Raw genomic sequence first — 16,448 nt, forward strand, 5'->3', positions numbered from 1 at the left:
GGATGAGGACTGTGACTTTGACTGTAAAGAAAGATTAGGCAGTAACATTTGAGGGAAAATATTAAAGAGAAGCTATAATGAGAGAAGATATCTAAGTGATCTTAGGTTTTATACAGATTACAATGAGGACAGTGATAAAATATTACCAAAAGAGACACTGCTCAAGTACTGTGAGACATTAATAATCAGAGTAAATATGTAAGAGAAACACTGGATAATCTAAATGCATCTAAATGCATCAATAGTAACTTGTATGAGTTTACTAAAGTATTCTTAATTAAATCATTAAGGAATTATTTTAGTGAGGACAGTGGAAGGATATCAGGTCTATGAGAGAGAAAGATAAAAATTGATTATATTCAATGTACATATATTTTGATGGAAGAGGAATCAAAAGGCTGGGTACTAACTAGAAAGAAAAAGCAGTCTCAATGACATTACGTATTCATTCATAATAGTATCCAGTAGCCCATAGCAGTCAGCCAGAGGAAGAAAGAGTTTAACACCACAGAGAAAATGCATAAAGGAAAGAGGATACGATAAGAGGAAAGGCAGAAGGAGAGAGGAAACCAATAAAGAGGTGAAGTACTACAAAGACTAGAACCAGCACATGGGGAAATCAAGTGATAAGAAAATTGTGTAAAAGCAACTCTCATTTCTTTAAAGGGGGCATATTTGGTCTCTAATTTCCCAGGGACTCCTCATAATCAGGGTTTCCTACACTGTAGTTATATCCCTTGGAAGCCAGCTGCAAAGGAAGTCCCAAGGAATCCGTGTTTCTTACACGTGGAATTCCCTTGTGGGCTGCCTGCAAGGCAAGTCCCAGGGGGTCAGAAGGGCTGCTACTTATTGTGTAAAAGGGGGCCACACTGGAAGTCTACTAAATCAGAGATAGCAATACATATGTCAGTCTTCCTGTTTAAGGTTATAAGTTGTGAGAAGTATATTATGAAAGATCCATAATTTGTATTAGTCGTGTGTTCTCTGTTCAGTATAAACTTAAACTGCAGATGATTAAACTTAGGAAGTCTTAAGACTTTAACTCTACATACCTCTGTGGTTCTATACTAAGTAACTTAACGAATCTAATTTTAAGCTCCAAATAATGTTCTTGGTTTGAAATATATAATTTTTTTGATTCTTCTTAATGAAACACATTTAATAGTGATTATGATAACAATTATGATAACTTGAACTCTGATTTATCTCCATTTAATTTTACAAAGCTTTCATACAGGTTACCTAATTTAGCAATTGGTACATGGTAGTAAATTGGTTTTCACAGCAAGTTTTAAACTATTTACCCTACCATGGCATTTTGATACCAACTTGATGTTTTATAGAATTTTTAAGGTAAAAATCTATGTCATGCTCATAATCCTTAAACAACTGATACTTTAAAAAACAATAAAACAATCAGATCACATCTCCAAAGCAAAGACAAGATAACCACATTTTGAAGCAAAGACAAGATAACTACATTTTGAAAGCAAATATGGAACTTAGATTTAATTATCTAAGATAATTTCTTTAAAAAGTCTAACCTTAAAGAATATATTTTTCTGTGAAAGGCAGACACTCAAAAATCATGCTAAATTTTTAAACATTCTAGGCTCAAACTTAGGAGAGATTATTTTCTTAAAGAAGTAAAACTAAGAACACTGTTATTCCATATATTGCATGAAACACAGAAATACACTTAAAATGCTTCCATGTATATTACTAATATTCTCAGAGCCATGCTCTACTACATAATGAAACAGCTTAAAGAAAAAGTACTATTATCATATACAATTGCCTCTTAGTTTCCATGGACCACTGGATACTCCAACTGAAATTAACTGTATAAATTAACCTGTAATTTATTTTGTATTGTGGAAAGTTACAGTGATTTGAGTAACCTCCACGAAAGTATGTTGACTCTGATGTACTTTCTCCTATTAAGAATTGGTTCTTCATGAGACTCCTAACTCTGGGAAATGAGCAGGGAGTGGTGGAAAGGGAGGTGGGTGGGGGGTGGGGGTAGCTGGGTGGTGGGCACTGAGAGGGGCACTTGATGGGATGAGCACTGGGTGTTATGCTATATGTTGGCAAATTGAACTCCAATAAAAAAAGAAAAAAGGAAAAAAGAAAAAAAAAGAATTGGTTCTTGATAAGAATTTTATCTTCAAACTAGAATTTTAGGTATTCTTCCTTTTATGACACAGCAGAAAAAAATTCAACTTTATTTTCCTAAGAGAAGCTCTCAGAATCACCGTTCGAGCTACAGAAGACTGACATTTTGAAAATTAACAGACAGCAGTTTTTGGCCCATATGAGATACCTGTTCTCTTATTTCTTTCATTTTTTCCAATCTCTTGAGTTTTGTTGCATATTCTTGAACTTCTTTTAATCCAATATCTGTACAGAGACGAACCAAGAAACGGAGACCTAAATTGCAAAATATAGTTTTAGAAAAATATTAATGCCCAGTGTTGAAAATATAACAAATCAATAAAGTCAGTCTTTTGGGACACAAGTAGGATTGATACTTGCAAATAGTGTTTGTTTCTATTAACAACTACAGTTTGTATTCTCTGGCCCTAAGATGACAGAACCTCCTGGGAAGGGGAGCTAAAGGGATGGTTCTCTCCACCTGCCCTACCCTCAGGCGAGGCCATACCATCTACTTAGAGCCCTTCCCATACTCTTCACGTCCTTATCTGCTTTTCCTTTACACCATTTAGGACCACTGACATGTATATTTGTTTATTATCTTTCTCTTCCCAGGGGTTTTCATCGGTTTTACTTTTCACCATATGCACAGTGCTTCAACAGTGCTGTACACCAACACTCCACAAGAATTTTTAAGAAAGTCAACAATTCATAACCACTGACATATTGCAAAAGTAACAGTACTAAAATAATTTAAAATGTCACACATTACTATATAAATTGCCCACATACATATTTATCTTAATAATTCACTCTAAGGTAATTTTTATATATTGTACAAATAATACTAAAATATTTCTCTTACCAATCTGTCCTTAGAAAGAGTGGCTTCGGGGTATTTATTTAATGTAAAATAAAAATCAATGTTTTTGGTAGATGTTCTCTGAAATTTAGCATGTCATCTGAACTCTATAGAGCAGGTTAACTTTTGATAACTTAAGAATACATTTTAAGAATGGAATTATCCTGTTGGGTTTATCAAAAAACTGTTCTGTTCAAAATGAGATATTACATGAGTGCAAATGTTTTTTTTTATAGCTATAGTTAAGAGAGACAAATTGTATTTGCTGTGAAAATGATCTAGGTCAAAGCCATCTTGAACACTCCCTATGGCATAGATAATCATTCAAGTTTTTAGAGTGAATCTTTTTTTAAAAAAAGATTTTATTTGTAAGTAACCTCTACACCCAATGTGGGGCTCAAATTCACAACCCTGAGATCAAGAGTCACATGCTCCACAGACTGAGCCAGCCAGGCATTCCCTCCTTAGAGTAAATCTTAGACTCTCAATAAAGAAAGAAATTTGGATTTGGCTGGAGATTCTCCCTTTACTGGTCCAGAGCAGAGGTACTAAGCTACTGCAGTGGTTCTCAATCAGCAGCAGTTCTGTCAATGCAATTTGGCAATGTCGGTACATTTCTGTTTTTCACAATGAGGGGGTGTAAGTGCTAGGAACATCTGGTGGGTAGAGGCCAGGAATGCTGCTAAAACATTCTATGATCCATATGATGGTCTCCCCCAGTACAGAATTATCTGATCCCAAATGTCAATGGTGCCAAGGGAAAAGTCTTGCCTAGCAGACTTTCGGGTTGCTTTATTTTTACAAAATGATATTATTGCTACCTCTCAATCTCTAAATCACCAGTTTCCTAAAGTGATCGAGATTAAGAATCACATCAAAAAACAAAAAACAAAAAACAAAACAAAACAAAACAAAAACAAAACAAAAAAAACCCCCAAAACCTTCTAAAAGAAATGGGAAGGGAGCCTGGGTGGTTCAGTTGGTTAAGCCTCTGATTTTTTGCCTAGGATCATGATCTGGGGCTGCCCCCCACCACTCCTGTGTTCTTTTTCTTTCAAATAAGTAAACAAAAAAATCTTAAAAAAATTTAATAGGAAATGAAAGATATCTGCATCCACTGCAAATTTAAATGAGGATCCCTGTAGGTTGGGCTAGAATTTGTGCTTTTTAAAGTTTTACAAGTAATTCCACATAGCCTGTTTCCTGACGGCATTTGCAAACCACTGCTGTAAATGAACAAATCTGCTTCTAATCAGCATTAGAAAAGCCCTTGCTCCTAAACTGCTACCAAAGGCCATAATTCTGAGCTCTCTGCTGTTGACCTTTCACAAAAGCCAAATGGAGAAAAATATTAATGAAGGAACATTCAGTACATCTCATCACTGGATCAGGCTGAGCCATGGGAAAACTTGGTATAGAAAAGATTTGTCTTACTGAACTGAAATGCATTGTTTAGTGCTGTCACTGAAGGACAAAATTAAAAAGTCTTTCAAACGTTTTATTTGCTGTAAGGATGTCATGAAAGCCAGGAGCTGCTGTAGCTTTAATTGAGCTTATCTAACATATCTCTTGGTTTCAAAACATAAATGAAAAGTCAGAAATGTTTTCTTCTTCCCCAAGAATTACTTTATGTTTCCTCATAAATAGAAAATATTATATAACTGATTATATTTTTTCTCTTTCCTTTAGCTGCAAAGCTATTCAGGGCCAAATACACAGTTTAATGGGAGTATGTCATGTGAATATGGTTATTTTGTATTTTTCTTTTCTTTTTTTTTTTTTTTAGATCTTATTTTTTTAATTTTTATTTATTTATGATAGTCACAGAGAGAGAGAGGCAGAGACACAGGCAGAGGGAGAAGCAGGCTCCATGCACCGGGAGCCTGACGTGGGATTCGATCCAGGGTCTCCAGGATCGCGCCCTGGGCCAAAGGCAGGCGCCAAACCGCTGCGCCACCCAGGGATCCCAATTTTGTATTTTTCTTGATCATGACTTTGTTGTTGGTACTCCTGTTATACTTCACATTATTACTTTAAGTTACATCAAACCTTTTGTGCAACAAGATGGGGAATAAATGAGTATTTTCTACAAAGCTAACTTCACAAAAGGGAAATAAGTAACATACCAACATAATATTTTAAACTTAAGGTAACATTAAAATTCATTTGCTATCCATATGAGCAAGATGATTGTTCTATTTTCATAAACTCAAAGTATTTTTCAACCTCAGAAAGCTGCATACTAAGTAGAGAGTTAAAAATGCCTTTTCTGGGGCGCCTGGGTGGAGCAGTTGGTTAAGCCTTTGGTTAGGCATCTGCCTTCAGCTCAGGTCATGATCCTGGTATCCTGGGATCAAGCACTGGGCTCCCTGCTCAGCAGGGAGCCTGCTTCTCTCTTCCTCCGTCTCTCCTCCTGCTCATGGCACACACCCTCTCTCTTTCATTCTAGCTTTCAAGTAAATAAATTTTTAAAAATGCATTTTCTATAAAACATCAGTTTATGAACTTTAAAAAATAAAAAATAGTCCAAAATTTATTCTTCAAATTTCATAAAACTTTGAAATAGAGATCTGTTTACTACTGAAGAGAACCTAGTGGTATACTTAAATCCATCAAAAATTAAATTCTATAAAATGTACTTGCATAGTCAAATTTTGTGATCCCATAACCACATGTGTAAACATGTATCACAAATTATAGGCTGGTGGCTATATATGTAATTACTGTAGCAAATGTAATTATCATACACAAGGACATAAAATGTGAGAACGGATAGCTTCAAAGTTACAAGACATAAACTCACATTCAACATTTTCTGGAAATTTTCTGTGAATATCCTTATAAGTGTCTAATGCTTTTTGGTAGTTACCTATAAATAAAAAAGGAGAAAAAACCACACTAGTAGATTATCAAAATTAGTAAGATTCAGCAAAATAGTAATTTTAATCCAAGACACTGGCACCATTTATTGGTTTAGTAAGAAGACTTCCAGGTTTGCCACAAGCATATATAAACCATTCTTAATATAAGTTCTGGAAAAAAATGTACAGATAAAAGAAATTTGAAAAGGGCAGAGCAGAAGTAAATGGGTGATGACTAAAACTTAGTTTAGTTCTTAAAATAAATATGTTAGTGTCAAAGATTAAGATCTATTCAATTTCTTAAAAATTAATGATTGTTTTAGAAGAACAACAAATTTAAAAATAATTTAAGTGATAAGCTAACATTAATTTCAATGTCATTCACTTAGTTGGAAAAGATGAAAAATAACCTTTTCTGGTAGTTTTTATTTTGAAATATTAAAAAGTTTATCCAAAGCGTTTTGTTTTAGAATATAACTTAGCTTCATAGCAGCAAAGAATAGGAAAAATGAATTTTAGATCAAGGATTTTTGCTAATATCTCAGTAAACAAGTAATATCAATATCTCTGAGCCCCACTACACACAAGGGCCAGCCATGCTGATCCTCTAAGAGCTGTGGTAAGAATTGGATGCAACAGAGTCAGGAAGCCCACAGCACCCAGCATCTCTCAATAAACATCAGCTTCTCTTCTTCAGATCTGTACTTCAGTAACATAAGGGAGTTTCTGTTTTAAATCACTCAGAATACCTTATATGTACATTTCACATATGGCTGACACTGTAATGAACACTGGTAATTCAGAACTCACTCTAATAGAAATAACATGTACATACAGTACAGTGATATTCTAGGTATCATAGGAAATACAACAGCAAAGAAATCATCTAAATGCTCTGAGGACTCCTGTGTATATATTCTGATCCCCATTCTAAAGGAGTTCACAGACGTAAAGAAAGAAACCTTCTACACAACAGGATGAGAACACTGTTAACACTGTCACAGTCTGTGCTCCTCTGGGATCAAGGAATTTCTTTTCCTGAATCATTTGCAGGCTCTACAAGAGGGATTACAAATCTGTTAACATTTATCTCCTTGCTTAATCTCTGATGAGAGATTCTACTTCACAGTTAGTCCAGCACTACTACATCTCCATGCTTCAGGACAAGTGTCAGCAGTACAAGATATAATAAAAACAGTTACCGAAAACACAAAGATACCTAGTTTTATCTGGTATACCAGTTGTTCCAGCTCTGGGACTTCTTCAGGCTTCTCAGGAGTGAGACAGTCTTACAAGTTTGGCAGAGCATACAAGGATGTTTAGACTTATGTGAATAGAAAATGGAAATATAAACTATAGAATGTCTATTTTTCTGTGACTAACTTATGTTTCTCATATAATGCTTTGAGTATGTGTAGTAATCAAAAGCTAATGTTTTAATAAACAAATATGCAGTTGGAACACAGTTACATGCATAATTACCTAAAAGATAGAAAGAAGCAAGTTATATAAAAAATGAATAAAATTAAAGCATTTACCACTTCTTCTAAAACAGCTAGCTACCATCAGCTGCCATTTCACTTGTGTAGGCCTATAAAAGGAATAAATTATATGAAATCAGAGATGAAATATAAATAATCTGTGATTATTAGTTTTATAAAGCTATATATCTACAGTATCTTTCAAGTACTGTTTTTTTCAAATACTTTTTGACCTTTGATTAGATCTTTATTATTGACACTAGCATACAATTTCCTTCGTTATTACCTGTCACATGCATATTAGAAAATTTAAATTTAAGAGTCCTTCAATCCAGTTCATGCCTTTATTTAGATTTTATGTGAACCACTTAGCCTGTTTGACTAAAGATTCTATTTTATTTTATTATTTTTTAAAGATTTTATTTATATATTCATGAGAGACACAGAGAGAGAGGCAGACATAGGCAGAGGGAGAAGCAGGCTCCATGCAGGGAGCCCAATGTGGGATTCAATCCCAGGACTCTGGGATCACACTCTGAGCTGAAGGCAGATGCTCAACCACTGAGCCACCCAGGTGTTCCTAACTGCATTCTATTTTAAACATTATCACTACCTTTGTCCTAATTTTATACTTTGAGAAATTTAGGCTTGCAAATTTAGTACCCATGAGGCAACTTTTGACCTTGTGTGTGAAGAATTAGGCTTCAACCAAAGACAGAGTAAAAAAAAAAAAAAAAAAAAAAAAAAAGAATTGTATTTGTCCTTTTTTTTCCTCTTAAAAGAATTTTTCTTTCTTTCTTTTTTTTAAGATTTTATTTACTTATTCATAGACACAGAGAGAGAGGCAGAGACACAGGAAGAGGGAGAGAGAGCGGGAGAAGCAGGCTCCATGCAGGGACTGGATCCCAGGTCTCCAGGATCACACCCCAGGCTGCAGGCGGCGCCAAACCACTGCGCCACTGGGGCTGCCCAAGAATTTCTTTTCTAAAATAAGTATCATGACCAGGATTTCTAAAGACTGGTATAAATAAAAATAAAATTAGAAGAACTGAAGACTAATCGAATGCTTTTCTCATTTCTTTTTACTCTTCCTTCTATTTACCTGATGGCTTCAAAGACAGATACCCTCATTCCTACTCAAAATGATGGCACACCTATCAGAACTTTGGAGTTAGATTAAATCACGATTTAAATCACAGCCCTACTACTTGGGCAAATTACTTAACCTCAAATCCACTCCCTACACAGCTCTCCACTTTGATCTAAAGAAAACATGTATCTAACCACATTAATTCCCTCTTTAAAATATGTCACCTCTTCTCCAACTACATGATAAAACCCTAGGTCCTAATCCAGTTCATCCATGGTTAGCCATTTGCTGCCTCTCCAACTCCACTTCCATGGTGCCTGAACATTTCATGCTATAGCAAATCAAAACAGGAAACCAAGTCCCCTGCATTCACTGGATTTTCTATCTAGACTCCCAATGTTTCCACATACCAGCATCTTCTCTTAGAGGCTCATTCTAACCTCATTTCTGCTTTTCCATGCTAGACAGGATTCGATTGTTCTAGGCACTCTTCTAATGTCCTAGAATCTCTTTAGTACTGCATTTACTATACTGTATTAGTTTCCAAATACCGTATTAAACTATTAATTCCTGAAGGAAGCAGAGTTTTTGTATTCCTAGGATTGGCATGATGCCTGATATATACAGGGTGATCACTAATCATTAATTCCTCTTCATTTACATATTTAAGTACTTATCTTGATTATTTCCTTCAAGGTTGGGATTTGGTAATCTATTAATTCTGTGAGCTTGGTAAGTTATTTAAACTTATGTCTCTGTTTACTCATCTACAAAGCAAGGACAATAACAGGACCTACTTTGTAAAGCTATTGTGAGGATTAAATAACAATATATGTAAACAATAAACACTGGTTATTATCATAACCACTTCTCTCTTCTTCAGGAAAGCCTTATTTCATGAATGCCACCTACTGGGAAATTTAAAAAATAGCCACCAGAGCAGTTGTTAAGTAGTGTGTGCACGGATATGTGCGCAAGGTTATGTGGAAAATGGATTAATTCTTTTCAACCACTAAAATAGGGAAGAGTTATTATCTCCATATTTGGAATAAGTAAGCACCACTGGAAAGTAAATTTCTGGATTTAAGATGGCAGAGTAAAGACCTTTTACTTCACAATGTCTTTTCCGGAAATTAAGCCTGCCAAAACAAGGAGAGTAAGACAGATAAACTCCATCTCAGATGAAACTCAAATCATATAAAACCATATATAAATGATGGATGACAGATAAAAAAAATGGAAACGGACTTTAGTAGGGCAAAGAAAGGTAAAATTCAAGTGCTTGTAAACAGCATACTGAAGACAGGTGCTCAGATCTTCCCTGCAAACACCAGAAATGCTCAAGAACTGGAATCACCAGCATTGAGGAAGGAGGCATAAGGCATAAAACTACAAAAAAAGGAAAATAGACTGGAAATGTGATGGAGAAGCAGTGGGACACCCCCTCTGTGTGGTCAGGGAATAACTCCTCACCTCCAGGAGCTTCTCAGGAAGGCTCCAGCCCAGGAGCCCCAGCTGATTGGAGGTGCTGGACAGAAAACTGGAGGATGAAGCAGAGAGTCTGCTTCTGGAACAATGGAATCCTCAGCCCAGCCTTTCAGCTGCTGGAATGGTAGCAGCCAGCCTTAATTCCTGATGCACATCAGAGGATGCTTCTCTGAATACACTGGCCCCAGAGAAAAGACTTTAGAGCTTTAAGATTAAATAATTTTTATTAAAGATTTTATTTATTTATTCATGAGAGAGAGAGAGAGAGAGAGAGAGAGAGAGAGAGGCAGAGACACAGTCAGAGGGAGAAGCAGGCTCCATGCAGGGAGCCTGATATGGGACTCAATCCCGGGTCTCCAAGATCACACCCTGGGCTGAAGGTGGCGCTAAACGCTGAGCCACCCCGGCTGCCCAAGATTAACTCTTAAAACACAATCATACTATTAACATGTTCTAATGCAGCATTTGGTGAAGGTGCTATTGGCATTTAGGCTGAGACAACTCACGGTACAGGTCCTGTACACATTACTGAATGTTTACTGTCCTTGGTGGCTGCCTACCTAATGCCCACAGTGCTTCCCCATCATCATAATAAAAATGCCCCTCTCCCTACATTTCCAAATGGCTCCCCCAGGGTTGGGCAAGGTTGCCTTTCTTTGCTCATATTGTCTTTATTCTTTAATTTTAAAATCTTTTATTGTGAAGTATAACACATATGTAAAAGTACACAAAATTATACAGCTCAATAAACTATTATAAAGTGAATGCTCATGTAACTATCCTAGAGTTCAAGAAATAGAATGTTGCCAGAAGCTTCCTTCACACTTCCTTCCAACATTACCTCCTTCATCTACAAAGGCAACTACTATCCTGACTTTTTTTAAAATTTTTATTTACTTATGATAGTCACACACACACACACAGAGAGGCAGAGACATAGGCAGAGGGAGAAGCAGGCTCCATGCACCGGGAGCCCGACGTGGGATTCGATCCCGGGTCTCCAGGATCGCGCCCTGGGCCAAAGGCAGGCGCCAAACCGCTGCGCCACCCAGGGATCCCTATCCTGACTTTTTAACACTGATTTAGCCTTTCTGAACTTTACATGAATGAAATAATATACTAGGTACCCTCTTTTTATAGCTTTTGCAATACAATGCATTAATATATAATACACCCATTTAAAGTGTATTATTCAAAGGTTTTTAGTGTAGCACATTAATTTTTAAAATTATGATGAAAATAAACAGAATTTTTGCCATTTTAGGACATTTTGGGGTGGTACAATTCAGTGGCATTAATTATATTCAGAATGTTGTGCCATCATGACCACTGCCTTTTCAAAACCTTTTCCAATAGCCAAACAGAAATCACACAACCATTAGGTAATAACTCTTCATTTCTCCCCCCAGATTCTAGTAACCTCTAATATGTGATCTATCTCTGTGAATGTGCCCATTCTAGATATTTCATACAAGTGAGATCACACCATATTTGTCCTTCTGTGCCTGGCTTCTTTCACTTAGCGTGTTTTCCTGGTCCTTCATGTTGTAGCATGTGTAAGAATGTCATTCTTCTTTATGGCTGAATAATATACTCCATTGCATGTGTACAACCACATTTTGTTGCTTATCCATTCATCAGTGATGGTTGTTTCCACCTTTTGGCTATTGCGAAAAATGCTGTGGATATGCATGTACAAATATCTTTTTGAGTCTCAGCTTTCAATTCCTTAGTATACACCTACAAGCTGAATTGTGGGATCATATGGTAATTCTAAGGATAGCCTTCTGAGGAACCACCAAATACTTTTCCATAAAAAAACACCACTTTAAAATTGAACACCAATAAAAAATTAATTTATTAAAAAAAAAAAAACACCACTTTAGGCACTTGGGTGGCTCAGTGATTGAGTGTCTGCCTTTGGCTCAGGTCGTGATCCAAGGAGTCCTGGGACAGAGTCCTACATCGGGCTCCCTCTGCATCCCCCACCCCCTAATGCACTCTCTCAGATAAGTAAATAAAATCTTTATATATATAAAAAAAGTCTTAGCTCTCAGGCCATTAAAAAAAAAACAGGCAATGGGTGGTAATGGGTAGTTGCTGACTCCTACTTTATTTAAAATTTTTTTAAAAAAGATTTTCTTTATTTATTCATGAGAGACACACGGGGGGGGGGGGGGGAGGGCAGAGACACAGGCAGAGGGAAAAGCAGGCTCCAGGCAGGGAGCCCGACATGGACTCGATCCTGGGACCCCAGGATCACGCCCCAGGCTGAAGGTGGTGCTAAACCGCCGAGCCACTGGGGCTGCCCTATTTTTAAAATTTTAAAAGATTTTATTTAAATTCTAGTTAACATACAGTGTTATATTAGTTTCAGGTATACAACAGAAGATTCAACACTTCCACACATGACCTGGTGCTCATCATAACAAGTGCACTGCTTAATCACCATCACCTATTTAACACACTGCCCTGCCCATCTCCCCTCTGCTAACAATCAGCTTGTTCTCTATAGTTAAAAGTCTGTTTCTTCCTTTGCTTCTCTTTTTTCCCTTTGCTTATTTGTTTTGTTTCTTAAATTCCACATGTAAGTGAAATCATATGGTATTAGTCTTTCTCTGACTGGCTTATTTCACTTACCATTATATTCTCATTGCAAATGGCAAGATTTTATTTTGTTGGCTGAATAATATTCCAGTGTACGTACACACACACACACAGTTTTCTTTTTTTTAATTTTTTTAAAATTTTTTTTATTTATGATAGAGAGAGAGAGAGAGAGGCAGAGACACAGGCAGAGGGAGAAGCAGGCTCCATGCACCAGGAGCCCGATGTGGGATTCGATCCCGGGTCTCCAGGATTGCGCCCTGGGCCAAAGGCAGGCGCCAAACCACTGCGCCACCCAGGGATCCCCACACACAGTTTTCTTTATCCAGTCATCAGCTGATGGACATTTGGGCAGTCTCCATAATTGGCTATTGTAAATAATGTTGCTATAAATATCAATATGCAAATATCCCTCTGACTTATTATTTTTGCATTCTTTGGGTAAATACCTAGTAGTGTGATTGCTGAATCATAGGGTAGTTCCATTTTTAACGTTTTGAGGAACCTCTATATTATGTTCTACAGTGTTTGAATCAATTTGCATTTCCACCAATAGTGCAAGAGGGTTCCTCTTCCTCCACATTCTAGCCAACACCTGTTATTTCTTGTGTTGTTGATTTTTAGCCATTCTGATAGATATGAGGAGATATCTCATTGTGGTTTTGAGTTGCATTTCTCTGATAAGTGATGGGCATCTTCTCATGTGTCTGTTGGCCATCTGTATGTCTTCTCTGGAGAAATGTTTGTGCATGTCTTCTGCCCATTTTTTAATTGGATTTGTTTTTTGGGTGTTGAGTTTTATAAGTTCTTTACATATTTTGGACACTAACCTTTTATTGGACAGGTCATTTATCTTCTTCCACTCTACAGGCTGTCTTTTAGTTTTGTTGATTGTTTATTTCACAGTGTAGAAACTTTTTGTTTTGATGTAGCCACAATAGTTTATTTTGCTTTTGTTTCCCTTGCCTCAGAAGATGTATCTAGTAAGAAACTGCTATGGCTGATGTCAAAGAGCTGTGCTCTCTTACTGCCTGTGCTCTCTTCTAGGATTTTTATGGTCTCATGTCTCACATTTATGTCCTTAATCCATTTTGAGTTTATCTTTGTGTATGGTGAAAGAGAATGGTCCAGTTTCATTCTTCTGCATGTGGCTGTCAAGTTTTCCCAACACCGTCTCTGTTTTCCCAACACAGTGTCTTGTTGAAGAGACTGTCTTTTCCCCATTGGATATTCATTCCTGCTTTGTTGAAAATTAATTGACCATATAATTGTGAGCTCTTTTTCTATTCTTTCCCATTGATCTTTGTGTATATTTCTGTGTCAGTACTGTACTGTTTTCTATTCTTTCCCATTGATCTTTGTGTATATTTCTGTGTCAGTACTGTACTGTTTTGATTACTACACTCTGTAACATAACCTAAAGCCTGGAATTGTGATCCTTCCACCTTTGCTTTACTTTTTCAAGATTGCTTTGGCTATTTGGGGTCTTTTGCGGTTTCATACAGATTTTAGGACCGTTTCTTCTAGTTCCGTGAAGAAGGCTATTGGTATTTTAATAGGGATTGCATTAAATGTGTAGATTGCTTTGGGTAGTATCGATATTTTAATGGTATTTGTTCTTCCCATCCATGAGCATGGAATAGCTTTCCATTTCTCTGTATCCTCTTCAGTTTTGTAGTGTTCAGAGTACAGGTCTTTACAATTTTGGTTAAGTTTCTTCCTAATTTTATTATTTTTAGTGTGATTGTACATAGGACTAATTCCTTAATTTCTCTTTCTGTTGGTTCATTCTTCGTGTATAGATTTCTGTACGTTGGTTTTGTATCCTGCTACTTTATTGAACTCCTGTATCAGTTCCAGCAGTTTTTTGACAAAGTTTTTTTGTTTTTGTTTTTTTTTGGTTTCTACACAGAATATCCTGTCATTAGCAAACAGTGAAAGTTTCCTTGCCAATTTGGATGCCTTTTATTTCTTTTTTTTGTCTGACTGCTGTGGCTAAGACTTTATGCTGAATCAAAGTTGTGAGAGTGGACATCCCTGTCTTATTCCTGACTGTAGAGGAAAAGCTGTCAGTTTTTCTCCACTTAAGATATTAGCTGTGGGTTTTTCATATGTGGTCTTTATTATGTTGAAGTATGTTGCCTCTAAACCTACGCTATTGAGGATTTTTATCAGGAATGGATGTTGTACTTTGTCAAATGCTTTTTCTGCATCTATTGAAGTGGTCACATGATTTTTATCTTTTCTCTTATTAATGTAATATATCATGTTGATGTGCAAATATTGAACCATCTTTGCAAACCAGGAATAAATCTCACTTCATTGTGGTGAATATATTTTTTTATGTGTTGTTGGACTTGGCTTGTGAGCATTTCGTTGAGGACTTTTGCATCTATGTTCAACAAGAGATACTGGCCTTTAGTTCTTTTTCAGTGTTGTCTTCATCTGGTTTTGGTATCAAGGTAAAGCTGGGCTCACAGAATGAATTTGGAAGTCTTCCTTTCATTTCTATTTTTTGGAGTATTTTGAGAGAATGGGTATTTACTCTTCTTTAAATATTTGGTAGAATTTGCTCGTGAAGTCATCTGGTCCTAAAGTTTTGTTTGTGGGGAGTTTTTGACTACTGACTCAATTTCCTGGCTGGTTATACTGGTTTCTTCCGATTTTCTATTTCTTCCTATCTTAGTTTTGGTAACTTAATATGTTTCCGGGAATTTATGACTTCTAGGTTGTCCAATTTGTTGGTATATAGTTTTTCTGAATATTCTCTGATAACTATTTCTGTGGTGTTGGCTGTTATTTATCCTCTCTCATTTGTGACTTTACTGATTTAAGTCTTTCCTTTTTATCTGGATAAGCCTGGCTAGAGGTTTATAAAGTTTTTTCAAAGAACCAACTCCTAGTTTCATTGATCTGTTCTATTGAGTTTTTAAAGTATCTGTATAATTTATTTCTGTCCTAATCTTCATTATTTCTCCCCTCTGTTGGTTTTAGTTTTTTTTTTTTTTTTTAAGATTTTATTTATTTATTTAATGAGAGACACAGGCAGAGGGAGAAGCAGCTCCACACAGGGAGCCCAATGTGGGACTTGATGCTGGGGCTCCGGGATCACGCCCTGGGCCAAAGGCAGATGCTCAACCGCTGAGCTCACCCAAGCACCCGTGGTTTTAGGTTTTATTTGTTGTTCTTTTTTCTAGCTCCTACAGGTGTGAGGTTACATAGTTCACTTGAGATTTTCCTTGCCTCAAGGAAGGTTTTGGGGCCTTGTGTTTTCATTTTCAATTGTTTGCATGTACTTTCAAAATTTCTTCTTTATGTCCTGGTTGACCCATTCATTGTTTAGTAGCATGTTGTTTAACCTCCATGTATTTGTGGTCTTTCCAGATTTTTTCCTGTGGTTGACTTCTACTTTCATAGTGTGTTAGTCAGAAAAGGTGCATGGTATGATGTCAATCTTCTTGAATTGGCTGAGGCCTGCATTGTGGTCTACCATGTGATCTATGTTGGAGAATGTTCTATGTGCACTTGAAAAGAATGTATATTCTGCTGTTGTAGGATAGAGTATTCTGAATATATCTGTTAAATCATCTGTTCCCAAGTGTTGTGCAAAGCCACTGTTTCCGTGTTGGTTTTGTTTGGATAATCTGTCCTTTGATGTAAGTGGGGTGTTAAAGTCCCCTACTATGATTATATTATCATCAGTTAGTTCCTTTATGTTTGTTATTGCTTTATGTATTTTGAGTGCTTCTATGGTGGGTCCATAACTATTTATACAATTGTTATATCTTCTTTTGGATTGTCCCTTTTGTAATTATTTAGTGTCCTTCTTTGTCTCTTGTCACAGCTTTTGTTTTAAAGTCTAGTTTGTCCAATATAAGTATTGTTACTCCAGCTTTCTTTTGACA

The 16,448-nt window shown here is 36.4% G+C and overlaps 1 protein-coding gene across 7 annotated transcripts in view; it reads right to left on the minus strand.

Annotated features, from left to right (window-relative positions):
- The window catches only part of IFT88 (intraflagellar transport 88), a 135,806-nt gene that overhangs the window by 31,903 nt on the left and 87,455 nt on the right, over positions 1-16,448 (minus strand). For all 7 annotated transcript variants that reach the window (XR_013362958.1, XR_013362959.1, XM_077868443.1 and 4 more), the window contains exons 21-23: positions 7,416-7,468; positions 5,820-5,885; positions 2,324-2,430 (exon numbers count right to left, since the gene is read on the minus strand). Coding sequence is in view for 5 of the 7 variants with exons in the window: in XM_077868443.1 (XP_077724569.1) it covers positions 2,324-2,430; positions 5,820-5,885; positions 7,416-7,468 (226 nt within the window). In the remaining 2 variants the exon portion in view is untranslated. The remainder of the gene's footprint in view (positions 1-2,323; positions 2,431-5,819; positions 5,886-7,415; positions 7,469-16,448) is intronic.

This window comes from Canis aureus, chromosome 24 (genome assembly GCF_053574225.1).
Source record: "Canis aureus isolate CA01 chromosome 24, VMU_Caureus_v.1.0, whole genome shotgun sequence".
Classification (NCBI taxonomy): domain Eukaryota; kingdom Metazoa; phylum Chordata; class Mammalia; order Carnivora; family Canidae; genus Canis; species Canis aureus.